This window comes from Rhipicephalus sanguineus, chromosome 11, assembly GCF_013339695.2.
Source record: "Rhipicephalus sanguineus isolate Rsan-2018 chromosome 11, BIME_Rsan_1.4, whole genome shotgun sequence".
NCBI lineage: Eukaryota > Metazoa > Arthropoda > Arachnida > Ixodida > Ixodidae > Rhipicephalus > Rhipicephalus sanguineus.
In genome coordinates this window covers 34,145,376-34,173,126 of record NC_051186.1, presented here as the reverse complement: position 1 = coordinate 34,173,126, position 27,751 = coordinate 34,145,376, and the positions used below count along the sequence as shown (strand labels likewise).

Here is a 27,751-nt window from a genome sequence, read left to right as displayed (position 1 = left end):
ATCTACACTACACATAAAAACTAAAAATACCTGAGCAGAAGCAAAAACATGCATATATTTAGGTAAATAATTTCACCTACCTAACTTTAATATATTTTGTGCAATTCATAACGAAAGTTGGCCAAAACAGCAGAGCGGATGAGCGCTCCACTCCACCTCTTCGTCATTATTGATTTCCTGTGGTTCGAAAAAATTTTTGGCGGCAAAACAAATTGCGGATCTCTTCTTTCCACTCATCAGGCAATAATATATAAAATTTTGAAATAAATTTGAGAGGTCGACCAGCCATCGTTTGTTCGATCTTACGTGGAATCACCCTAGAGCTTCTTTTGCAAATGAAGGAGGTTTAGAGCGTCCTCATTAGTCCCAGTATGGCCTTTCCTTTTTTTCCTGTCGATCCCTCTCCCTTTTTACGCAACCAGTGTTTGTATTGTAAATAGCGTTTCTTCTTGTTTTTGTTTGTTTCTTGTCAAAAGCAGGCAATAAAGAAAAAAAAAAAGCCGGTATGGGGTTGAATACTGGGCTCCCACGCAGAGGACCCAGGTTCGAACCTCGTTCCATCCTGGAATTTTTTTCTTATTTAGTTTTTTTTCTTATTTCGAGCGATACTGGTTACGGACACCGGCGGCGGCGGCGGCAGCGGCGCCAAAAACGGCCGGTGAAATGATCTCATAACAGCTTTCGCTGTAGAAAAAGAAAGAAAGAAAGCGCACATTTCAATACGTTGTTATTTATACAATTAACATGCGTCTATATCTATTTCTAGGGGGCCGCCCTGGATATCCCGTTGGAAAGCCTGGGTCACGCTTTAGAAGTGAGTACCAAATTCAGCTTTTCACAAAAACATCATCATGCTACTACGCCTGGCAGCTGCATATATGACTCGTTGGCTAATGATTTCTGTTGCGCTGGAGATTCATATGAACTTACATTCAGGTGTTATTTCATCAGCAATCATTGTACTGATGTAGCCCATTTAAAACGAATGCAGTGTGTGCGCTATCACCAACACTGTTACAAACGACTGAGTAAAGAAATGCAACTACACAAAGGGCAATCTACTAATTAACAATTCATTTTCAAAAACAAATTGGATGCTAAGCATTGACCTTCCGCAAGAAAAAATACGCCTAATGGAGCATGTTTCCAGGCTCGTTGGTTCATAGTTGCAAATTTGAGAGATGCATACCTTTTTAATCACCAATTCTGCCTTCTCCAACGGCTGCACTTGTCATCACAGCACGAAAGGGAAACACTATGACATTAAAGAAATTTCGAATGCCACAGAATATTCATAGTTCAAACCAGACCTGACGAAGGTCCGAAGACTGTGTAAAAAGCAGAAATGTCTAAGACTGGGCGAGCACACGAAGCGTCGACATGAAGCCGTTGTATCAACAAGGTGACTTGCCTTCATGCGGGCACGAATAACCGCCGGGGTCATGAAAGATGCATGGGGTACACATGCCACCATTTCCGCTAAGGGCTTTGTTGCGGCAGCAGTGTTTATCTTTCAAGTATGCATTTTCTCATGCCACGCAAAGATGAAGTTCTTTTAAAGTGCCCCTAAACCACCCAGGAGGTCGAAATTTAGTTGTGCTGTGAAAGTTGTGCACGAGTCCACAACGAACACGTAGCAGTGGAAGTTTTTAGAAACGGCGCCGTAATAGCAGAGTTACACGCATTTGATGATCGAAATGCTGCGATCTCGTTTCACTCTTTCCTTCGCTACCCTCCACTCGTCTGCTGGTCTCCTCTCCCAAAGCCGCTTTGCCCTCCTCGCCGAGTGCCCCTCGCAATCTCACGTGACATACCGTCACCGCTGACGCAATCTTGGAAACAGCGGGCACTTCAGGTTGCCACGACTCGGTGAACTCCGTGCTTCTCGGCTAACCGCTGTTGTTGCCGTGCCGGCCTGTGCTCGTATGAATTGCGCTGGTATGGACCCTGTGTTACGCGCACGCCTTCAAAGGATCGTCAACATGATGGACACGTATCATGACAGGTGTCGCGTCTTTTCGTTTTTCCAGTCGGTGCTTTTGCTGTCAAGCACTGATGCTTGAAAGCCATCGCAAAAAAACTGTCGGATTCAGTCCGCACAGCTTATCAGACCGCTCGGCGTGACTGTGCTGGTACGCTAGCGATTTGGCAGTTGCGTTACGGGACCGCAGTTGCCGACTCGCAAGTGCGCACATGCGGGAACACGACGAACAGCAAGGAGCGCGGGCAGCTGCTTGCAGACTAACCGGAAGTCGTAGGTTCTTGTTCGACAGCGTCGCCTGCATACCGCATCACAGGTTCAACACGCTTACGTCACACACGTCACTAGGCAAACCGGAAGGGCCCGGAGAGGAGAACAAATTGTTTCTTGGAATTTGTGGCGCGTCCGCGCCTTGTAGCGCTGCCACGTGTGGCATCGTTCATCGTGATCACATTCTGCACACGATGCGCGTGTTTACTTGAAATGTTTAAAAAACTATCGGAGGTGGTTTAGGGGGGCCCTTTAACTTTTTCATGCACAGAACTGCGTTTTTGGCAGTAATGCGACGAAAGGGGCTTGTTGGTTCATGTTGGCTTGGTGATGCGCTTACGGTAGGGACACGTTACAAAGTACACAGGACGCAGTGTTAACAGGACGAGCGCAATAATGTTTGTGCTCGTCCTGTTAACACTGCGTCCTGCGTACTTTGTAACGTGTCCCTACCGTAAGCGCATCACCAACCAGCATTTTTGGCAGGAAACAGAGCTTCATGCAAAAAACGGTGAATATTTTTAGAAAATGATTTTCTCACAAGCAAAAAAAAGGCACCTGTAGTTCAAAAGATATGAATGGTGGTCACCTCAGGTGACCACCATTGACTAAGGCTCTACCAGTCAATTTCAGTGGAAAGCTACAAAACAGTGCATTTTTCCCTGCAGAAGCACGGGGACATTGTATATATCACACATCCATCTCAATCTTAAACGCTCATTAAAGTATTTCGCAAAACGACTCCTCCAAGCACCAATAAAAAATAATATATTACCAGCCTTCCAAGACTCTTCATGCACGGTGGTTACTCTAGGTGACCACCAACTTCAGCGACACAGTGCTCTGTGCTTACTGAGTACAGCTCTTAATTTCTGGATTCCTTGGTATTAGCTATTTATACAACGTGTTGTCCTAAGCTATAAACTTAATAAGAACCGGATATACTTTCATTTCAATTAAAAATATCTCGGGTCCATCGTGTAGCGCGCCTTGAAGACGACGGCAGCCGGATGAAAACAGACGTTACCCGTAACAATGAAGCCCAAACGAACTAGCATCATGTCTGTCATTATGTTGAAAGCTTTAGAAACGTGCCATATCAATTCTGACGCCAGGGGCTGGTGTGCTTCGAGAGAAAAAAAAATCAAGGAAAGGTGGTTACCGTGTGTGACCACCGTGCCGGAAAGAGTTAAGAGTGGTTTTGATGGCATTCAAGCATAGAAGAGGACACAAAGCTACCTTGGGCAAAAAAAAATGCTACAAGCGGCAAATTGACAAATTAAGGTTAACGTATCGAAAGTTACACGCCATTCTTATAATCGGATGGAGTACGTTTAACGAACCCTGTTTTAGTTAATTCACAGGTTTGATCAATTAAAAAATGACTAAGGGGTGCTTGTAATCGCGGTGTCGGGCAATGCGCCCTCCTCTAAACCCAACCGAATTTCTAACCTGCGCTGCATACAAGTGTCAGACGGCCATCGAAAACCGGCTGTTGCGAGCTCATACCAGCTTACGCTGTAAAAAAAAAGCAAAGCTTGTCCTAAGCCGCGCAAGGCTTGAAAACGATAAATTAGGCGATTCTGAAGACTAATCTGGTGGCTTCTAGGTTGTTTCTAGGTCTCAGCTAGGTAACGCAGGGTCTAGGTTTCTTCTAGGTTGTTGCTATGCTTTAGCTCAGTGATGCTAGATTGTTTTTAAGTTGATTCTCAGCGCAGAGATGTTAGAGTTAAACCACATGCAGTCACAGACACGACACGGTTGTCCAAACTCCAGAGAGAGAAAGTGGCGCTTAAACCGAGCTTTCGAAGCTCTCATTGATTGACAGGCACGTCGTCGTCGGCGTAGGCCTTCCATATCTTCGGGGTCTTCTCGCAGCCGCCGTTACGTTTCCCGTTACTTAGTATACTCTCGTTGTACGTCTTCGACTCGCCGCCGTCGCTTCACCGCCATTAGTTGAGCTAACTGTTTCCTTTTTCATTTTTACTGGACTAGTGGTGAGTAGTTGGATTTCCCCAATTTCTGTGACGCATACCCATTTCTTTGGAGCCATTTGTTGGGCCAACTGAAGCCTTCTTTACTACTGAAGCATTGATGAGTAGTGGGATTTACTCAGTTTTTGTGGCACATACGCGTTAAGATGATGACAGTGTTTTGCGATCGACTCACAAGGAATGATTTGCTAAACAGCTCCGCTGTTGAAATGAACAAGAGAAAAAACTAGTCACACAGTTCCACACACGTATAAAGAAAAAATGATAGTGAAAAAACATGGTTGATCCCTCCGTCATAGGAATCGGAATAACACGAAAGTAAAACGTGCCCTCTAGTAGTAAGTGAATGTTTACTGTGCATTGATATAAGAGAGATTGCACAATGTATATCGATGTCTGGCAGCTACAGCACCGCTTAACGTGGATGCACCCACTTTGATGCTTGGTGGTACATCTCCATGCCGACGACTAACGTTCATGTTAAATGATTAAACAAACCCTTGTGGTAGCTGTAGTAGTTAACGGTGAAAGCGTAATCAGCGAACGATGTGTGATAGCCAGAAGAGCGTCGCATATTGGACGCAGAACTTGGTCGCCATCCCACGGCATGTTAAAATGTGATTGAACACCACGGCTGTACTAGAGGGAAACTACTAGAGGGAAACTACTGTACTAGAGAGTCGTACGGCACCGGTAGACCGGCCGCAATTTTTCTCGGGGCGAGCGCGTGAGCGTGGAACGCGGTGTTACAGCCAGGTGAGGCAGGCCAATGCGCAGGCGCGCGTCGCAGAGCTATTTTTGGTTTGGATTAGCGTGATGCTATGAGCGAGGCCGACGCTTTTATGACGCTTGGGCTGAAGTCGCCACCTCGCGGTGTGTTAAGGCATTGACAAAATTGAAATTCTATTGAAAACGCGCCGAATTGTACGGACGTGTAACGCGTTACAGATGCTAATCGTGGAGGCCACAGTAATGACGAACTACTTTACTTTAACCGCTCCCAGAGGACACCACCCCGCCGACCGGGAGAGTGGTAGATAGAAAAGGCGCGTTTGTAAAGCCCCCAAAGTCTGTGACCGTGGCGCAGTGGATAGCGCGCCCGGCATCTGTTGTTGCGGACCGAGCGGTCGTGGGTTCGATGCCCGTTGACAGAACAATTTTTCTTTGCCATCTGATTGTGTACATTTTTTATACGTCATTTCCGTGACGGAAATACGTCACTGAAGTCTTGGTGCACCCCGGCATAAAACACTTTCGTGTTAAAATAATGTCGGCCTAAATGCTTCGGAATCTAGCCTGCGGAAAAGAACGCTCTATGGCGTCAAGATGTCATGCCACATATCTAGTACGATAATCCGCCTACGTAAAAAATCTAGAGACCAAGGCTGTCCGCCTGTTTACACGCATCATTTACAACGTTGTTGTTTTATCGTGTTGTAGAACAGGGCTCAGAAAGAAACACGTAAAATAGACGCCACACATGGCGTTTGTGTTCTGTGTTTTTCGCTGTGTCCACTGCTATCACGCGCCAAAAGACGTGTTCCATAGCGCTGTATGTATCCTCGGCTATAGATATACCACGAGCGCTTTTGTATGGTTCTCACAATTGAGTGTGAACTACTTTCGACTCATGAGCGAAGTATGTGGGACAACTCTGGTTTCTTTTGCATTTTAGGGGGCAGATACAGAAACCCGGGGGGCAACAAGCCAAGAAACCGGAAACCAGGAGGTGACTACAACCAACCACTTTCTCATGAACATCATCCGTATGAAATAATGTTTGTTGCGACTTGATGCAGTGTCTATGTAGCACACGCTGATCACAGTAATGTGTTTGCACTTGGCGGTTCTTAGACATCTAATAGCGCAAATGTTTGTCGGTGCTTCTTTAGTAAGAGCTGCCCTAGGCTTAGGCCTGTCATACCCATACTAGAGGAGCGCGCGCGTCGCGCCTGCTCTCTGTATAATCCGCCTGCGGGTTGGTAGACTGACTCGCAGGCATACTGACTGATGCTCACTCCACACCCACTTCACATATCTGATGTGTAGCCTCATTTAGTCGAGAAGTGTTCGAATGAACACGACTACGTACCAGTCTGAGTAATAGTGGCTGACTGACGTGCTCCTGGACGTTTCTTGTATGCGCTAACATGGGTCCCTTAGCGTGTTGCACACGTCCGTACCGGCGAATTTGAAGTTCGTGTGAGCGCTGCGTTTGTGACGGCTAGTGAGTGTACATCGAGCTCCATGCCAAAGGTTGGCCGTAGACGGGAGAACGAGTGGTTACAAAAGGCGGTGAATGTGTATTTAATTAATTCCAAATGCATGTGATTGTTTATTCGCCAAAAGTTCTTGAAGGTCTAAGCTGCGCGTAAGTTCTCCCAGTCTCTATAGTAGATATGTTATGCAATTTGATGTTTTATAAATTGTGGCTTTTCCCTTTTTTAAGGTGCATTAACATGCTTAAAAAAATATTGTGGGGTTGCCACGTACTCATGCTGTCTTACAAACCGTATTTTGAGAATTCTCATTTCTTTATGCAGGCAGCTTGAAAAAAAGTTGATTGTTTCATTGTTTGCTTACTTTATTGCTAGATTAATTAAATAATGAGCGTGGTAAACTTAAATTGTAGAAAAGTGCGACGAACTGCATGGACAGCAACACACAACGTGCTGCTTATGAAATAAGCTTCCGGCCCAATATGACGAATGACATCTTTCTCTCAAAATGAAGGAAGTTTGTTAAAGAGGGAAACTTGATTTTTGTACACGGTAAAATAGACACTCGAGCGTGGTACTGCTGATGCTCGGACACTATCCTAGGTAATAGATTACATTCAATTGAAGTTAATCATTGTTTATGACTTCGGGTGCGTCACTGACCTACACGGAAATATGCTGTATGGGCTGCGTATGAAGCGAGTTGATATTTGTACACTTTCAGGGCACGGAAGCAGTACACGCAACCGTAAGCCTGCAAAGCATTCCAGTGGGACGAAAAAGCATGAGAGTGAGTGGAATTAGCCAGATCACACTGTACCGCACGTTCATCATGAGAGAGCAAGTATAAGTCGTGGCAGATGTTGTAGTATTTATTGGTCTTTGTTCTTCGTATAGCGCTGTCCTCACGAATTTGTTAAAACATCGGTTGGTACTTGATGGTACATAATCTTTCAGGTGATGAATTCAGCGCAAACCAGGACAGACCACAAAAAAGATATGAGACAGCGCTTGTCGGATGTCTTCTTTGCGAACCATCCTGGGTTGCGCTGAAATTTTCACCTTAAAAGCGGATTGATCTGCATGCAAGGTGGTAGGCGCTGTTCTAATGCGATAGCGTTAAAGAGCTCATTTCACGGAAGATCTGATGTTTTCGTCGGCGTCGTTGGTTGCGAGCGAAAAATCATCATCTTGTCCATGACCGTAAAATCGGAAAAGATGCAAATAAAATTAATATTAGAAAATCTTCGGTTCGAGTGAGAATCGAACCCAGGTAGTCTGCGTGGCAAGCAGGTGTTCTACCACAGAGCCTTGCTATTGCCTGAAACTAATACGGAAAAAGAAAACACTATATGAATGTCCTGTGGTGGAAGGAGCCTCCTTAAGGCATGTAATATTCTGTGGCAGAATCGTGGAATCGCGCCAGGTGTCAAAACATGTGGCGTGCGCAACGGGTGGGTGTTTTAAAGGCCCACCCATTACAGAGTGCTCACACATATTCAATCATTTTCAGCTGCAAAAGCATCAACAAAGTGAGCAGCTGCGTAGGTTCGCATGTTGCCTTACGGACGAGTAGTAGACCATTCCCTGATTCGCAAAAGGAAGAATTATGGCGTAGTGCGCACCTAATAACTGTAATTGCAATAGGCATTCTAGGATAATTTGAAACCGCCAACATTACGCGCACAGTCGTTCGTTTTCCTACGGCACAGTTGAGGCATGCGCCGAGAACTGAAGCGAGGCTAGCAATTGAGAAGGCGATGCGCACGGGGTCTGATTACGTTATCGCGTTCTACTCTTGAAGGCGAAGCTCTTGTGTCCTCCAAGGTTTCTCGCACTACTCGTGCGCGCTATGAGATCAATTGAGAACGACACGCGCTGCGGTGCGTCTCGAAAATCCTTGTTTTCATCGTAAAAAAAAACTAACAGCGCAGAAATTCCCGAGCGTCCACCGGCAGGAAGAAAGGGTCGGCCAACGTCAAGTACGATTATTGTGATTTGACTTGCCTGCCACTATATGCTTCTTGACCCTCAGCAATAAACTTAGCAGTGTCATACAAGTGAATCCAATTGGTCAGAACGCTGAGCGGAAGTTGCAAAATCAAATGTTGATTGAGTGCCTCTAAGCTAGTTCAGTTGTCGAGGAACCACTTGAGTTAGATACTGCGGGGCCATATTTGCCGAATGACTTTTAAAACTAAAGCCATGACTCGGAAAGTTGCCGCTACTTACGAGTATATGATATTGCTCTACATTTTCTTTCGCGCGTGAATTTCCGGCTATACTGTTGTACACAAATTTGGGCAAATACATCCGTGGTAATCTATAATACAGTCACAGTCAAGCTGTCGTAAACATAACGAAATTTCAAGATCTTCTACGCACTGAGCGTATTGCCTAAACGTGGTGTCCTACCTAATTCATTTCTTTTCACCTTTTTTCTTTTTCATTTCGCATATTGTAGCGGTATTCCTTCTGTATTGTGTATTTCATGTACTCTGTTTGCGTAGGCATTCAGTAACTGCCTACCGTGCTTGCACCTTTTCCTTTTTTTTTACCATTGGTGTCTAGTTACTTCGGTATGTTGTAGTTTGCATTTACTTCATTGTCGTTGTTGTTGTTTTCTGACTATGTATACCAGCCAATTGTCAAGATTGTACTTTTTACCGTTTTTCTCACTCTGTTATTTTTCACAATTTATTGTAAAATGTCCCCCTATGTAATACCCGCGTTGAGGGCCTTTAGGGGTATTTTGAATAAAAAAAAAACAGTTCCCAGTTTGAAACCTTCTGGGTATGCGCGGTGAACGGTGCTATGCATGCGCGTGGATTAGTTCTCTCTTTCCTTCTTTCCTTTTCTATATTTTCCCCTCTCTTCCTCCATGTAGGGTAGCAAACCGGGTGCAACCTGGCTAGCCTCCCTGACTTTCCTTTGCCTTTCTCTTCCTCTCTGTCTCTATCTGGGCAAATGCCTGGTACTGGTTACAAAGTTACTGGCCCTTTTTCGCTCCCAATATTCATTCATCGCGTAAGACAATGCAAACCGCAATCCTAGTAAGCAGGCAGTTCTGCCTGTAGAAGTATTTAGCCCCGCCCAGGCCCCTACATCCACCACCCGCTTGCGAGTTACGTTGTTGGATGGCTTTGCTAGACTACAGAGCACTTCATAATCGAAAAGAAGTTTCGTCATGCAAATGTGGCTACCCAGAAAATATTAATTAGACCTAACAGACAAGAAAGTCAAGGAAGGTATAGGGGTTGTTATTTCTAGTGATTATAATGTGAATTTGAAGAAAGTAAAGTGGACAAAAAGATAAATTACCGCCGGCAGTAACCGAACCTGCGACCTTCGAATAGCGCGTCCGATGCTCTGCCACTGAACTACGCGGGCGGTCATCCTCCCGTTCGTTAATGGGGTATATATGTGCATTTAAACCTAGAAGTGTTTGTCAGAGCCGCTAGTAACCATGACGACGAGTGCGGAACACTCTTTTTCTGCCTGCTGGCGTCACGATGCACGTGATCTTTTTAAGAGCTGGTAGCTGACAATAATCCCTCGCATACTACCTCAAGGCATCCAGTCTGCGAGAACGAGACCGTCGCTATGATTGAACGAAAGAGGGGAATTTTAAGGGCCTGTGTTTTCTTTGTTAGACACAACGTTAATTTCAACTAACAGACAAGAAAGCCAAGAAAAGTATAGGCGATATTTTAGTGGTAATTGTGACGTAAAGGTAAAGAAAGTAAAGTGGACGAAAAGATAAGTTGCTGCCTGCAGGGACCAAACCTGCGAAGCATTATTGGTCAGCTGCTAGCTCGTAAAAAGATCACGTGATTCGAGAGGCCAGCAGGCAGAAAAAGAGTGTTCAACACTTGCCGTCATGGCTATTAGCGGCTCTTACTAACACTCCTAACTTTAAAGGCACCTATAGACCTTTGCATTGGGCGAGGAGGACCGGACTGGCAACCAGCGCTTTCCTCCTTTCTGGCTCGTGCGCGGCGGCGCAGAGTGTGTGTGCTGATGCTTGGATGAGTGGCGTTCTCGAACAACTTTTGCGTGTTTTAGGTCTACCTGCGGATTTTCTTCTCTTTTACTGCGATGTCAGTCAGCGAAAGGTCAACGGGAAACCACTCTGCCGTTTTTGGTTGTTCTAACTACAGAAAAAATGTAAACTGCTATCTGAAAATCACACCATCTCCCGCTAAAGGGGACCATGAGGCGAAGCGAAGCAGTGTTTCGGCATGTAGAGGCCGCGTGTCTCAGGGGGAGTGGTGAGGGGGAAAGGGGAGAGGGAAAGGCGAGAGGGGGAGGGGAAAGAGGAGGGGAGTGGGTAAGGGGAGAGCGGGAGGGGAAAAGGAAAGAGATGACGGGGAGAGGGGGAGAGGGGAGGGGAGAGGGTTTGCGCATGCGCAGTAAGGGTAGTCACGCCACACACCACCACCACCACCGCCGGATTGAACTCCGCTATAAGATGCTTCACATCTAATAAGCATGCCACGTGCATCACCAAGCGCGGAGTGTCTGCGGTTGCGGACGCTTCGAGGTACATCGTTTGTGTTACGTTACAGGTTCTAAATTGCCAAGTGCCGCAATATATCCGGAATTATCAGTGTCCCACGCAGCCAAATGACAATCGGATATGGCCAGATTGGCGAATAAAAATAAGCGATCAAGTACGACCCTGTTCTGTAAAGCGCAATACATCTAAGCTGCGTTCGAGTGTTGTTTTCTCCTGCGTTGTTTTCGCTTCGTTTTATTATTACATTATAATAGGATCTGGTTGGTCTAACAATTAGGCTCGTAGCTCGGCTCAACACGGTGATCGCTGCACTGTATGTAGCTGTATTAGCACGGACGAGAAATCCATCGCTTCACAGCGGGGTAAACGGCATCATACATTTAATTTGTGCTCTGCACCGGCCTTGTATATTGCCGAACATTCATTCAACACTACATGATAAGGACAAGGCGACGTCCTTGTCTTGAGGTTACAACTTCTGTAAGGGAGTGGTGTGTTTGTATACGATGTGCGATATGAAAGCCGAATAGTAAAAACAAAGAGAGAGAGCGTCCTGTCGCTTCGTGTGTAGAACAACTACCTCAGGAAGACAATTTTTTACGTGGTCAAGAATCGTGTCCGACAAGTCGCGCGATGATATAGAGCATAGTTAATTCTCTTCTAAGCGCGAAACAAAAAACACGTTGGTACGCTTGTCTAGTGTTTGTATAACTACCAATTTTGCTGCTTAGCGTTGCGAAATTCCACAGCTAGAATTTCGCAGAGTACATCTGGCAGACAAACTTATTTAAAAGATGGTTGATCCCTCCGTCATAGGAATCGGAATAACACGAAAGTAAAGCGTGCCCTTACAGAAGTAACTCAATGTTTACTGTACATTGATATAAGGGAGTTTGTACAATGTATATTGTTGTCTGGCAGCTATAGCGCCGTTTAACGTGGATGCACCCGCTTTGATGGTTGGGGTACATCTCCATCACGACGACTAACGTCCATGTTAAATGTTACACAAACCCTTGTGGTAGCTGTAATAGTTAACGAATGGTGAAAGCGTAACCAGAAAACGAGGTGTGATAGCCTGAAGAGCGTCGCATATTGGACGCCATCCTGCGGCATGTTAAAATGTGATTGAACACCACGGCCGGACTAGAGGGAAACGCAAAGCCGCCCCGGTAGCCAGGCCGCGATTTTTCTCGGGGCGAGCGCGTGAGCGGGGAACGCGGTGTTACAGCCAGGTGAGGCAGGCACGCGTCGCAGAGTTATTTTTGGTTTGGATTAGCGTGATGCTATGAGCGAGGCCGACGCTTTTACGACGCTTGGGCCAATGTCGCCACCTCGCGGTGTGTTAAGGCATTGACAAAATCTAACTTCTATCGAAAACGCGCCGAATGGGACGGACGTGTAACGCGTTGCAGGTGCTAATCGCGGAGGCCACGGCAATGACGAAGTACTTTACTTTACCGCTCTCAGAAGGCAACACCACCCCGCCGACCGGGAGAGTGGTAGATATAAAAGGCGCGTTTGTAAAGCCTCTGGAGTCTGTTACCGTGGCGCAGTGGATAGCGTGCCCGGCATCTGTTGTTGCGGACCAAGCGGTCGTGGGTTTGATGCCCGTTGACGGCACTTTTTTTCTTTGCCATCTGATCGTCTAAATTTTTTCGACGTCATTGCGGTGACGGAAATACGTCACTGAAGTCTTGGTGGACCCCGGCACAAAACACTTTCGTGTTAAAAAAAGAAAAACACGAACCACCTCAGATGCCGATCATACGATCGAGCCCGGGCGCGCTTGGTGCCTCATGGGCAGAAGGAGCTCTCTAACCATCTTCACCTCATCTCCGCCTAAATCCATTCAAATATCACGATTCTCAAAAGAAAAAATCACAGCATATCCACGGGGTGAATGATGATGAGTGGGGCGGAGCTCCAGAGGATATCATCGGTAAACCGTGAAACTCTTCCGTGAAATTCGCCCAGTACATCATACAAGGAGTGTGAAACACCGTGTATATATTAAACATCAAACTTTTAGTGTACTGTTGGTTTACGCGGTCCCTTCATTGTCACCGCTTTGTGATCGGTGAAATGCATGGAAAGTGTCCGCTCCCGAGCGAAAAAGAAAGCGCGCCAAGAGCGAGCGCGACTCCAAGCGAAAGAGAAAGCGCGCCAAGAGCGACCGCGTTCCCCGCTTGCCCTGTGAGAATTAACGGCAAGGCTAGAGGGAAGAAACGACGCGCGTAGCGTTCTTCTTCGCGTTCCAGGACGCGAGGTCGGTAGCATGCCCAACGAAAGCCAACGGAACGCGATCGTGCAAGTGCGGCTTCGCATCGCCTCAGGGTCCCAGTTTTTCGTAGAAATAATTTCTTTATCATGTACATGTCACGTAAGAAGGAAGGAATGGCTGGTAGAAGCCAATGAGGAAGAAGTGCTATGGAATAAAAGTATGGCGTCTGTGCCGCTGGACGTCTCTCATTTATAGCGTCACACAAGTCGACAGGATGAAGACCTGGCCGCCACTTCGTCAGCCACATATCATCTAAGAGTCCCCAATAAGATGCCATGACCACACATGGACCACAGAAGCAGATCCAAGCAACACACGACGACTAGCACCATGAGAGAACCATCAACTGACCTCGGCATCCCGAAGTACACCGGATCAGCGGATGATGGACCCGTACAGGACTGGTTCTACCTATTCGAGCTCCACGCCACCGCTGCATCATGGACAGAACAGGACATGGTCGCCAACTTCAACAACTAAGTCACCGGTGAGGCTTTCAAATTTTACCTGACACACATATTTCAAAACGACGAGTCGTGGAACAAAATCAAAGAGGAAATGGTCATCCGATTAAAAAAATACGATGAAGACTTGTCTATAGTCCACCGCCTAAAAAACTTTCAACTCAGCCATCACAGTTCACGTGCTTTTCCGACGAAAAGACGCAGCAGTCCATCAGGTTTTCTTTCTGCACGAAAATTGGCATCTACTACCTCATCACTTTACCATAGGACAGGAGGCGTAAATGCACAACCCGATGTAGCTGATTTCTCTTATGCCATACGTGACCCACCACCTGGATTTGCACGAAGTGGCTCTTCTGTTCTTTGTAACGATTACCCCATGCCTCACAATGTCGCTGCGTTCACAATAAACGAGCTGACGCATCGGGAAAATACCCTGCCACGCCAGGACGAGTCCAAGAAGTGTCTTTCGCTACCCTGTTTTCAGTCAACAGTTACACAGCGTTACCAACATTCGCAACCGGAACCTAACCATGGCATCTCTGCTGCGGTATCATCGTCTAATGCTCACCCACTTGAAAGAAGCAACGTGGGGTCACCGTCACGACTGATGAGTGCACATATACCCGAGAGTCGAAGCAACCCCGAAGGCTCAGATGCATGGAACCTTGCACGCTGCCAAGTGCCAGAAGCACTCGTAGTGAACGGCGTCGTAGAACCCTGTGAAGATATTTCAAATCATTCTGACATACCACCATCAATACCCGACACGCCAAGCATTAGCCCATTGTGCATTAGCGAACCATTGAATACTGCATTAACTCACGAAGAAAAGGAAAGTGGTGTTACTAAAACAATGCCACATCAGCAACATCGGCCGCAACATCAACGAGACAAGTCCAAGCAAATCGACCAGGTTAACCGACATGTTGTCGGACAAGGACAGCTACAGACATCGGAACAATACTCACGACTTCAAGAAAGTTGTGTACAAGTGAGTGAACTGAAGCGACGACAAATTCAAGGTGTCTCGCTCAAGAGAAACAAGTCATCAAATGCAAGGCATTTTCGCAAAAATAAACGTCAAGCAAGCTTTCTCGAGCAGAGGTCAAGACTCAGCCAACGATCAAAGCTACTCAGACAACAGGACACAAAACGACCAAAAAGGCGCAAAACCACACCCTGTATTCCGGAAGGACGCAGAGATCACCCCATCAGTCTCGGTCAACGAATATGCAAACTGGTTGCGCCACCTATGTACCACTCACGACAAAGAAAACGACACCCACGAAATTCGAGCGGCTGATGCTCCAAGTCGTTTCAACCTCGTTCATTCCTCGCGAGAATACAAGCTGTATCATCACCAGTTTCCACGTTCAAGGTGTGCACGTGTTGTCCAGAACACAACAGCCAGCCTCGGCCACCAGAGTGCTTGCGCATGTGACAGGACTGCCCACTCTGAATACTTTTTCTGCGAATTGAAGGAAATCTATTCGGACATGGAACTATATGCATGTTTGGACATTTTTCTCTCATACAACTCTCTTTTTTCACTTATAACGAAAAGTTGAAAGCTCACTAGAATATATGGCCCGCAAAGTACGTCTTTTAGTGTGATTTAACTCTCGTACGGCAGAGTCCTCGCGCCGTTGCCGATCGGCGCTCGCCCGTTGCCGATCGGGCGAGGTGGCTACATACTACTACTACTACTACATACTGCTACTACTACTACAACAACTACTGCTACTAGGTGATTCCACGTAAGATCGAACAAACGACGGCTGGTCGATCTCTCAAATTTATTTCAAAATTTTATATATTGCCTGATGAGTGGAAAGAAGAGATCCACAATTTGTTTTGCCGAAAAAAATTTTTTTCGGAGCACCATGTCCTCAAAGCAAGAACGAGAGGCAGGCCTCCCATATACGAAGAGCCCGACCCTAACGTCACCCTAAATGGGACAGCAATTCCAAAAGTCAAGACGCTACGAGTGCTTGGACTTCACATCCACAAGGATGGATCGGGAGCAGCCACGTTACCGAGACTCCAACGGACACTCTCGCAACTCACGCATCTCATCAAGAGGATCGCAAACCAACGAAACGGGCTCAAGGAACATGACACCCTACGAATAATGCAAGCTCTGCTCACCAGCCGCATCACGTACGGCACGCCGTATCTCACACTGAAGAACGCAGAAATAGAAAAACTTAATATTATTATAAGAAAGGCAACCAAAGTCGCCCTGGGACTACCCCCCATGGCTTCAACTACACGTCTTCTCAAAATGGGCGCCCACAACACGTGGCAAGAGCTCGCCGAAGCTCACAAGAACAGCCAGCTGGAACGACTAAAGCTCACGCCTACCGAGAGGTCAGTGCTCCGGTACCTCAAGTACAGCGAGACGTACATCGCCGATGCAGACCGGAAAAAGCGCATCCCGTTGGATGTTAGAGAGTCCCTCTTCATCGCGCCTATTCCGCGCAACATGCATCCGACATTCCATAAAAGTAGACGAAAGGCTCGAACTGACGCTATTAAACGAAAGTTCAAGGAAGACCCGGACGCCCGCTACACCGACGCTGCCAAGTATCCGCGCAGAAACGCGTACGCTGTCAGCGTCGTAGACTCTCGAGGCCGAGAGTTAGCGTCGGCCACGGTCAAGGCACACAACTCAGAAGCAGCGGAAGAAGGGGCAATCGCTCTCGCCACAACCACATGTACAGACGCCGCGGTGATCTTCACCGACTCGCAAGCAGCTTGCAGGAATTATGCGAAGGGCCGCATCTCAGCCGATGCACTTAACATCATAAAACGGTGAAGCACTCCACTCCCATACGCCTGTATAATGTGGGTGCCAGGACATGAGGGTCTACAGGGAAATGAAGCGGCCCATGCCGCTGCCCGCGAGCACGTCAGCCGGGCTGTCCTTGACCCACAGGATACCCGACCAATGGCTGAAGAGGTGGAGGCGGTACAGAACACCTATTCGTCGCTACTTCAACACTACAGACTGGAGCGACGGGTGTACCCTCCACCACATCCAAAACTGACTAAAGAAGAAAGCGTGATCATCAGACGCCTGCAAAGCAACACACACATACATGGAATATTAATGCACCGCCTCTACCCAACGAAACATAGCTACATGTGCCCGCTCTGCAGCGTACCGGACACCCTGGCACATTTGCTCATGGAATGCCCGTGTCATGAAGACCTCAATATGGAACCGGAGACGGACGTCAATCCAGCATTAAACACGAACGACGACCACCTAACCGAAACGTGGGAGGCCAAGCTCGCCCTCGAGGACCTGGAAGACCAGCGACAACTTGTCATCAGGGCCAAGAGGGCAGTTGAAGCCAGATGGTTCCTGGACTAGGGAGCCCTCCCACCTTAGGGTGATACCGAGCATCGCTCGGAACACAGTTTCACAAATAAACGTTTATTTCTCTCTCTCTCCAAGCACAGGAAATCAATAATGACGAAGAGGTGGAGTGGAGCACTCATCCGCTCTGCTGTTTTGGCCAACTTTCGTTATGAATTGCACGAAATATATTAAAGTTAGGTAGCTGAAATTTCTTTAACTAAATATATGCATGTTTTTGCTTCTGCTCAGGTATTTTTAGTTTTCATGTGTTGTGTAGATGTTTTTATAAAAAGCCTCAAAATTGGCCCAGGAAACGTTATTTTCTTTACTTTGAAGCTTTTTATATAAAAAAAGCTTTGTAGCAGAGCGACAAAAACTCCCCGTTACGTTGTTCGCATACTGATCTAACAAACTGCCGAATCTTATGTTTATATAACTTTTCAGTAAAGAGATACGATCGGGCTAAATTCAAGAAAACACCGAACAGTGGAAACTTCTCACGACAATTAAAAAAAAAATCCAATTTTTTATACTTCCTAAACTTTGTCCACTTATTCTCCTTCACATCAGCTTTCACAATCATTGAAAACATGCTGCATAATTTCGTTGCACTAATAGTTACGGCCCCTCCAATGAGACCCTTAGGCAAGGATTGGCAATTCCGACTTATTGCCCAGTAAGTGTATAAAATACAGACAGGATTGAATTTCTTTTTATTAAAAGGCCAGCAGTACCGAAAAAAGTGTCCGCGGCACTGAAGACGTTAATTTTGTAATTATTTGGTCACTGCAGCGGCCACGAGCACGGGGCTACCAAGCAGGCGCGCGCGCACCCGAGATGCTCGCTGTAAGAGGCGGCGCAGTGAGAGCTCGTTTTGGCGTCCTCAGACCGATTGAGTTCATAACAGCAACACCTCTCGGGTGACTTGAACGCACGTGCACTGGGGCTTCGCTCTTCTATTTACCCTCTGTTCGCATCGCAGTTAGGCGCTGATAATACGGCGGAGATGAAAGCAAGATGAAAACTCTATAAGGGAGCTATGAGCGCTCGCTGCACGCGCACTGCTTCCAGAGAAACGGCGCTGCGCTAGTTGCGATCAGTGGAAAGCATGAACGTGGCGCTCCAGTGGCAAAGCAAAATATGGAATGTCAAAGGAAAGGAAAGCAAAACTATCGGTAACCGGATGCGCTTGCCTATCTTAGATGTCGGCAGCCGACGGCCTGAACTGGCCGCGTGTTCCGGCCGCTCTTCACACTTCATTCGACGCCGATAGTGCTTGCGCTTTGCTCTTACACTACTCGTCCTGTGCGTCTCATGGCGAGAAAGGATAGCTCTGAGTGAGTGTATTGTGGAGACTACCTTTCGATGCACACGAAGCTTAATTATTGCAAGAGAGAGAGAATAAACGTTTATTTTGAGCAAGCGCACTGAGCGCCCAAGGTGGGCGGCCTCCTTATTCCAGGCAGCTGCGGGCCTTCGCCATGTCTCGTGCCCGTTCAACCAGGCTTCGCTGATTCTTCAGGTCTGGGTCCGATAGCTTGGCCTCCCACTGCTCTTCGGTTAGTGTAAAGGTGCTAAGGTTTTGTATACATCTTCGTACCATATGGCATACAGTGTCCGGGACACCATAGTATTTGCATATGTACGCGTGCTCAGTCGGTGAGATACGGTGAAGTAATATACCGTGAAAGTAAGCGTTTGTTTGCAACTTCCTGAGTGTTATCTGCCTCTTCCCTAATTAGGCTGGGGAGAGCTGGCGGATAAGTTCTTCGGCATAGCCTGTAGTGTTGTAAGATGTCTCTGTGCTTTTTGGGTACATCATCTTTCCTCCTAAGTGCGTCCTGTGGGAAGGCCCGATGAACATGAGCTCGGGTGGAAGCGTCGGCTGCCTCATTTTCCATCAGGGACTCGTGACCTGGAGTCCAAACGATGTACGTTTCTGGTAGGTTCTTTTTTGCTGTAGCTGTGAGTATTTCTAAAGAAGCCAAAATTTCGCAGAGTTACAGACCTAGACATCCATGCTTTGAAGGAACGTTTAACACCCGCAAGATCAGTGACTGTCAGTAAGACGGACTACTTGTGCTACGCGTGCTTTTGCTACGACTGCAATCAAAGATCTTCATGGAACGCGCAGTTGAACGATAACATTCTTAGGCCCCCTGAAAGAGAAATCGACGTCGTTAACCAGATCACTGCGACTACCGGTGCACGTGCGTTCAAGTCACCCGAGAGGTGTTGCTGTTTCGTCAATCGGTCTGAGGACGCGAAAACGAGCTCTCACTGCGCCGTCTCTTACAGAGAGCATCTCTGGTGCGCGCGCGCGTGCTTGGTAGCCCCGCGCTCGTGGCCGCTGCAGTGACCAAATAATTACAAAATTAACGTCTTCAGTGCCGCGGACACTTTTTTCGGTACTGCTGGCCTTCTAATAAAAAGAATTTCAATTCTGCCTGTATTTTATACACTTGCTGGGCAAGAAGTCGGAATTGTAAATCCTTGCCTGAGGGTCTCATTGAGGGGCCGTAACTATTAGTGCAACGAAATTATGCAACATGTTTTCAATGATTGTGAAAGCTGATGTGGAGGAGAATAAGTGGGCAAAGTGTAAGAAATATAAAAAATGTTTTTTTTAATTGTCAGAATTTTCCATTGTTCGGTGTTTTCTTAAATTTAGCCCGATTGTATCTCTTTACTGAAAAGTTATATAAATATAAGATTCAGCAGTTTGGCAGATAAGTATGCAAAGAACGTAACGCGGAATTTTTGTAGCTCTGCTACAAGGCTTTTTTGAGATAAAGAGCTTCAAAGTAAAGAAACTAACGTTTCCTGGGCTAATTTTGAGGTTTTTTATAAAAACATCTACACTACACATAAAAACTAAAAATACCTGAGCAGAAGCCAAAACATGCATATATTTAGTTAAAGAAATTTCATCTACCTAACTTTAATATATTTTGTGCAATTCATAACGAAAGTTGGCCAAAACAGCAGAGCGGATGAGCGCTCCACTCCACCTCTTCGTCATTATTGATTTCCTGTGCTTCGAAAAAATTTTTTTCGGCAAAACAAATTGCGGATCTCTTCTTTCCACTCATCAGGCAATAAGATATAAAATTTTGAAATAAATTTGAGAGGTCGACCAGCCATTGTTTGTTCGATCTTACGTGGAATCACCCTACTACTACAGAGGAGGGAACGATCCACACCCTAAGGAGCTTCGCCCCTAAAAAGAAAAAGAAGCGCGCTGGCATGTGAACATCAGCATCAGCACTTAAAAGTTCAGAAACAAGATAGACAACAGTTTGTGAGCAACAAACAGATGCCGTCTGCGCCATGAAATCGAGGCCGCGCTCACGCACGACCGCATGCACGAGCGGTAGTCGGTTCTGCGCAGCATAAAGAAACCGCGAACGAAGATAACTAAAAGATTACGGACCAAGAAAAAAAATCGTTGTATCGCCGAAGTGCTAGTACTTGCTTGCCCAACTAGAACGAGTCGAAATATTTGCGCGACAGACAGCGCCAAAATATTGTCCACTTGCGACACGTTCGCGCCGGCGTACATTAACATCATTGACCCTCAGTGGATGAAACCATTTCAGGATGTTTGACAGACTCATTTGCTACCTAAACTGCATCACTTGATACGCAGTTCCGCGCGCCAGAACGAACACAACCGACTGCAACTGCAACCGCACGCATACCTTCAATACAAGCGCGGAGCTTCGTACATGCCAGTGGGTTGCCAGACCAGAGACGACGACGCGCGCTAGTCAATATGGCGGCGCCCAAGAAAAAAAGGCCTACATACCCCAAAAAAGTGGACGGGAGGATGACCGCTGCCGTAGCTCAGGGGTAGAGCATCGGACGTGTTATTCGAAGGTCGCAGGCTCGGCCCCGCTTGCGTTAAGTTTTCGTCCGCTTTACTTTCTTCACATTTACATCACACTTACAACTGGAACATCCGCTATACTTTCCTTGGCTTTCTTGTCAGTGAGTTCTAATTACCGTTGTGCCTAACCAAGAAAAAGGGGCCCATAAAATTCCCGCCCTTCCGTTCATTCATAGCGAGGGTCTCGTTCTGGCAGAATGAATGTCTTCAGGTAGTATGCGAGGGTGTATTGGTCAACTGCCAGCTAGTAAAAAAATCACGTGCTTCGTGACGCCAGTAGGCAGAAAAAGAATGTTCCACACTCGCCATCATGGCTACTAGCTGCCCTAACACTCCTAGGTTTAAATGCACAAATATACCCCATAATATGGACGGGAGCATGACCGCCGCCGTAGCTCAGTGATAGAGCATCGGATGCGTTATTCAAAGGCCGCAGGTTTGGTCCCTGCCAGCGGTAAGTTATCTTTTCGTCCATTTTACTTTCCTCACATTTACATCACAATTACTACTAATACCATCCCCTATACTTTCCATGGCTTTCTTTTATGTTCTGATTAATGTTGTATCTAAACAAGAAAAAAATACGACAGATCCCACGCACTGTGGGAATCGATGTAATGCGAAGCAGCCGGCAAAGAGCAGCTACGTGGCCTTGTTAGTCTTTGAGGCAAATGAAATCATTCATGCCATGGCATCTAGTTCACTACATATCGCATGTTTGCCACGCATGCATGCATACCCAATCCGGTATATACCATACTAATAAAACGTGTATTCTGGAATATAGGATGCATGACCTGTCATTTATGTTCATCCCGCACTCCTGTCATGCCATACCAGTTTTGGTATGTATCAATTTAACAAAACGGCCGGAAGCGCACTATGAGCGTGGCATGTATATAATGTCGTAGATGACATGCGTGTCATGGTTTTCATGTTGCCACCTCTCATTTACGTTCGTGATACAGCCGTGTCGCAGTACCAATTTTGGTGTATATCAAGTGAGCGAAAGAGCAGCAATTGGACAATGAGCGTGGCACATAAACCCTGCCGTAAATTTTATGCATATCATGATTTTCAAGTTACCACCTGTCATTTATATTTGCCTTACAGTCACGTCGCGCAACACCAATATTGGTGTAAATCAAGCGAGCAAAATGGCCACGAGGGCACCATGACCATGGCATGTAAATCATGTCGTACATGACTTCCATATCATGATTTTCACATTACCACTTCTCATTTACGTTCATCATACAGTCTCGTCGGGCAATACCAATTGTGGTGTATATCACGCGAGCTAAACGGCAGCGATCGGACAATGAGCGTGGCATGTAAATCATGCCGTAAATTATATGCATATCATGATTTTCAAGTTCCCACCACTCATTTACGTTCATCATGCACTATCGTCGCGCGATACCAATATTGGTGTAAATCAAGCGAGTGAAATGGCAGCGATCGGACAATGAGCGTGGCATGTAAATCATGTCGTACATGACCTGCATGTCATGATTTTCTCATTACCACTTCTGATTTACGTTCATCACACAGCATCGTCGCGCAATGCCAATTTTGGTGTATATCAAGCGAGCCAAATGGCCGCGATGGCACCATGAGCGTGGCATGTAAATCATGTCGCACATAATATGTATGTCATGATTTTCATGTTTCCATGTGTCAGTTATGTTTGTCACACAGAAATGTCTCGCCTTGCCAGTTCTGGTATCCATGCATTCATTTAAACGGCCGCGAGCACCCCGAGTCCATATAATGTAAATCATCCTGTATAATGCATGCGTGTGAAGATTTGCACTTTAGGACCTGTCGTTATGTTTGTCATACATTCTTGTCAAGCCATCCCAATTTTGGTATATATCAAATTAACGAGACGGACGCCAGAACCCCATCACCGTGGCATGTAAATCATGCTGTTCATGACATGCATGTCACGATTTTCATGTTATGACCTGTCATTTATGTCCGTAATTCGGTCATGTTGCGTCATACCAATTTCGGTGTACATCCCGTTAACTAAACGGCCAGGAGAACACGAAGTCGTAGGCGGCTGGATAGATAGATAGACAGATAGATAGATAAATACGCTCAAAGTCGCAGAAGCTCGCTAAATGCGTCGCATTTAAAACGGGCCTAAAATTATCCTTCTTTCGTTCACCCAGAAAATAGTGCGGTAACATAAATTTCAATTGTTCTAGATTCCTCTCACTACACTCATGTGAGAAATGCCGCAGTATAGTGGCGCCATCGACGACTGTGCCGTTAACACAAGGTGGAATGCTCCATCGCTCCCGTGCTGGGGAACTTAGTATATTAAAGGAGGGCTATGATAGTAGTCCGGAGATCGCCAATTAGTCGCCTTTGTCTTGCCGTACATAGAGTTTCCTACAATACTTACTAGAGGGAACTCTGGCGCTAGTGTCTATGGGAGCTGCAATGCATCGCGCTTCAGCCAGCATGGGAATCATGGGTAGTACACGGATTTGTCTAAACTTCGTTCTTTCGGCTCCGTTTGGCTCCGCGTCGCCTGCATCCGCTTTGTCGCAAAACGAAGTTCAGCAAAAATCAGCAGTTTCACTTCACCACTTTAACTTCTTTAGGCTCACCGATTCAAATCTGGTCACGAAGTTCACAACGATCCATTCTTTTATCTGAAAGAAAACCAAAACATAGCAATAAACAAAGCCACAAGTGCGTTCGAAGCCCACAAGCACGAAGACTAGGCAAATCCGTGTACTACCCATCATTCCCATGGTGGCTGAACGATCGCAGCGCCAGAGTTCCCTCTAGGTCATTTTGGGAAACTCTATGTTGCCGTACTGCTCTCGACCAAAGTGCTTTCTGGAACGGCCATTTACATGCGCCATTCTGAATTCCTACTTGCTCAAATACACTTTGTCTTTCATCGATACCAAATGCAGATACCAAATACTTTCCCGGTTTTATTTGCTGCTACCCAAATACTTACCAGAAATGTGAAAAAAGAATCTGTTTTGTGTGGCTGTCTGCACACTCCTTGTCGCTCACTACCAAACTTATGCACATTTGCCATCGTCACAAATATTAACTAACATCCCTGTCATGCGTATCTATAGGCAAGAAACCCTTTCCCTCGAAGCATGAAGAGCCACATAAGAATGAATCAGGGACAACGAGTGAGTATTTTTGCCGTATTTTTAGAATAGTCATTCCTACTGTTAATATAGATCCACCATGTTGCTGATTGTTAAGCAATTGCTACGGAGGCAGTGGTTCAGGTAGAAGCCATTTCTGTTATTGCATATTTTGCCTCGAAAAAGACATACAAGCCACCTATCCGGGTGTTCTTTCGTGTAAGCGTCGCCAGACCACAGTTCCGCTTCATCTTTTACCTGCGGCCACAAGACCGCTAAATATACACTAGAATGCCGCCGCTTTACGTCATCGTACAGTCATTAGAGCATGTTCTGACCTTGATGCTACGCTTAAAAAATATTTCCTTGGCTCTTTCTTGCGCGTCCTGACTTGCCGCGTATGTGACTCGTTAGAGGGACAAAGGAACTCCCTTTGAAGGCCACTATACTCTTGTCGGACATCCGTGGGACAGAATAGAGAGATGAGATAACGTGTTTCATTAAAGAGTCATAAACATGGCAAGTCCGGAATCACTGAAAAAAGTAACATATCCTTTTTTGTTTCTTGGAATTTACAACCGGTGTTTTAATTTTGTCGCCAACTTGCGACACTGGTGCTCTGTTAGTCTGTGAGCTTCTCTTGTGTGTGTGCTTTGTTTGCATCCTAATCCAACGTTTTCCAATTCACATAAACTTGCCTAAGAAGAAGTCTTATCACAGAAGTCAATCATTTGCTCCGACATTTTTTTCTCATGCCGAGAGTAAAAGTGCCGCTCATCGGCATTCTTTCCAGGAAGAGGGGATATAAATTAAGGTGTCTAACTAAAATGTAATTTTCTGACCGTTATAGCTTGAGGTCTCTCCAGCTGTGGACTGTATGGGGTATAGGTTGTGGGAGCGCTCGGTGGAAAGGAAAAAAATCACAGCATCTCCCGCTAAAGGGGACCATGAGGCGATGCGAAGCAGTGTTTCGGCATGTAGAGCCCGCGTTTCAGAGGTGGAGTGGTGAGGGGGAAAGCGAAGAGGGGAAGTGGAGAGGGGAAAGGAGAGGGGAAGGGGAAATGGGAGTGGGAAAGGGAAAGAGAGATGGGAGAGGGGGAGGGGAGGAGAGAGGGGAAGGGAGATGAGGAGCGGAGAGGGGAAGGAGAGGGGGAGGTGAAAGGGGAGGGGGAAGGGAAGGGGCGAGGTGATGCGGAGAGGGGGAAAAGGAGAGGGGATGAGAGAGGGGAGAGAGGGGAAGTGGAGAGGGTTTGCTCATGCGCAGTAAGGGTGGTACGCCCCACACCACCACCACCACCACCGGATTGAACTCCGCTATCAGATGCTTCATATCTAAAACGAGGAACGATGGCGCACTCGCGCCTCGCGCTAAGCGTCCGCTGACAGACAGTCGCCGCCTCTGAACTCTCACACAGTAAAGACATGTCCCTTGGCTCTTGGTCTCATCTCTGAGGGGCTTCCGGGCCAGCCAGGGCCTAGAACATCACAACTGGCGCCTTACGGCGAGGTTCCCGCCCTTCAGACGTCGCCCATCGTACCCATCGACTATGGCGCCTATTGACTACGGCCCACTACAGGGCGATGTCGCGCACGACGAGCTGTGCGTGCTGCAGAAAGCCCTGCTGAACCTCGACCTATTCGGTATCATGGACGTATTAGAGCGGCACCGGCTGGCAGCGCCATCTTGTATCCGGTCGCATGAGTCCCGACGAGATCACGCGAGTAACCAAGGCATTCGGGCACCTAGGCCAATACATTGGCATCACGGTGGCGACAACCGGCGTGACCGCGAGAATCGAACCGGCTGTCGACAATGATACAGGCGGATCACGGACTGGCGACCCCGGACGGTGAGTGGTGCAGGCCATGGGAACGTTGCCAGCGAGGGCCTCATGCAATCCGGGACTAAGGCGCGCACCGTCGAATGCATCGTGGTGCCCGCGCAAGACATGGAGGACGCGGTGGGCTCGTGCGACGAGGCGGCACCCAAGGGCGACGAATAGTGCGCTGACAAGGGCACGGAGAACATGAACGCCGAGAAGTACACGGCGGTGCACGCGGAAGTCACCGAGGAACAGTCTGAAGACTACCAGGATGCCATGAAGGAAATAGACAGCGCGAAAGACGATCTTCGAAAGAGAGAGGAGAAGAATGAAACGGCGGCGAAGACGAGGGAGAAGAGGAGGCAAAGAAGAAAGGGAGGGTCGGGAGCAAATCGGCAGGCGAACCGCAGCACGGCGACGAGGAGGCGCAGAAGTACAATGACTGTGACGAGACCAAGGAGTCTCGACATGGCGAAGGGATGGTAGCCCAGGTCGTTGTAGAAGGGGAAGACGAGAAGAATACGGGAGGCGAAGGTTGCCCGGAGAGAGATGGCATTGGAGGCTGGGAGGCAGCAGCCGGTGACGCAGACGGTGAAGCCGAACAACGTGCGGAGACAGTCGAGTATTACGAGCAGGACGGAGAGCAAGCCCGCCCTTGTGACCCCGAGAGGAACAAGGCTGCCTTTGAAGGTGAAGTGGTTTGTCTCAAGCAGGACACACTGCATCGCGCTACCCGCATCAGCCATCTGGAGTGTGAGCTGGGATGCCTGGCTGATGAACATGATGTTCTCAAGCACACACAACATGTCTACAAATTCAAGGCAACCACCATGATTGACGACAAGGACCACCACATTTTTGACCAAGAAGACAATGTTCATACGCTGGAGAAGCGGCTCGCAGGAACCACATCTACAGGCGACGAGCGTATCCATTCACTCGTGAAAGAGCACCACCAACAGAAAAGAAGCTGGACGAGTCGCGGCAACATCTGTTCGAGGTCAAGACATCTTGGAGTGACAAAATCAACAACCTTGAAGTTCAGATCTTTAATCTGAATCGGAAGATGGCTGAGGACTCGCAGGAGTGCAGTCACATGGAGAAGCTGCTTGCAGATGCCCAGCAGCGCCTCAATGATCAGCAGCAGCAGTGTGCCAGTTTCGAAGGGCAGTTGCTGGAGAGGGACACTGAACTGGCAAACACGCGGCGCAGGCACGAAGAAGAGCTCCAGCGGCAGCGTTCACTCCAGGACTCTCAGCTGGACGAGCTACGAATGCAGACAGCTGACCTGCGTGCGCAGCTCATCCAGGCTCAGTGGGACCGCGACCGAGAAGCTAGTCAAGCGCAGGTACGAATTGTGGAACTGAACAAGGAGACCGAGTACAAGAAGAGCCAGCAGCGTAAGCAGCCTTTGTCGGCAAATGACAAAGCAGACTTTGCCGGCAAATGCCTCCAAACTAGAGAAGCATCTCAGTCTTTGTCGCACTCTGAGGCAACCTTCAAGCACAGCCTCAAGAAGAGCGAGGCTGAACTAAAGACTATGAAAGAACTTTCAAAGCTGAAGCAGGTGCTGGACTCCGCTGAGACGGAGAAGAAGCCACTTATGGAGGAGCTTGAGGCAAGACAGCAGCAAGTGGATAAACAGCAGTCTAGGCTGGAAGAGGTGGTGACGCAGCTGCAGAGATCCCTGGAGAGGGCGACAGAAATGGTGGAGTTGGAATAGGAAGCTGCGGCAAACGCGAGCAAGTGCACCAGCGTGCCTGACCTAGAGTACAAGGTGGCTGTCCTCGCGGACCAAAACTACGTC

The 27,751-nt window shown here is 47.3% G+C and overlaps 1 protein-coding gene across 7 annotated transcripts in view; it reads left to right on the top strand.

Moving 5' to 3' along the window:
* LOC119374721 (spidroin-1) overlaps positions 1 to 27,751 on the top strand; it is a 95,509-nt gene that overhangs the window by 9,398 nt on the left and 58,360 nt on the right. For all 7 annotated transcript variants that reach the window (XR_007414371.1, XM_049410880.1, XM_049410879.1 and 4 more), the window contains exons 2-5: positions 767 to 814; positions 5,921 to 5,974; positions 7,189 to 7,254; positions 24,104 to 24,163. Coding sequence is in view for 6 of the 7 variants with exons in the window: in XM_049410880.1 (XP_049266837.1) it covers positions 767 to 814; positions 5,921 to 5,974; positions 7,189 to 7,254; positions 24,104 to 24,163 (228 nt within the window). In the remaining variant the exon portion in view is untranslated. The remainder of the gene's footprint in view (positions 1 to 766; positions 815 to 5,920; positions 5,975 to 7,188; positions 7,255 to 24,103; positions 24,164 to 27,751) is intronic.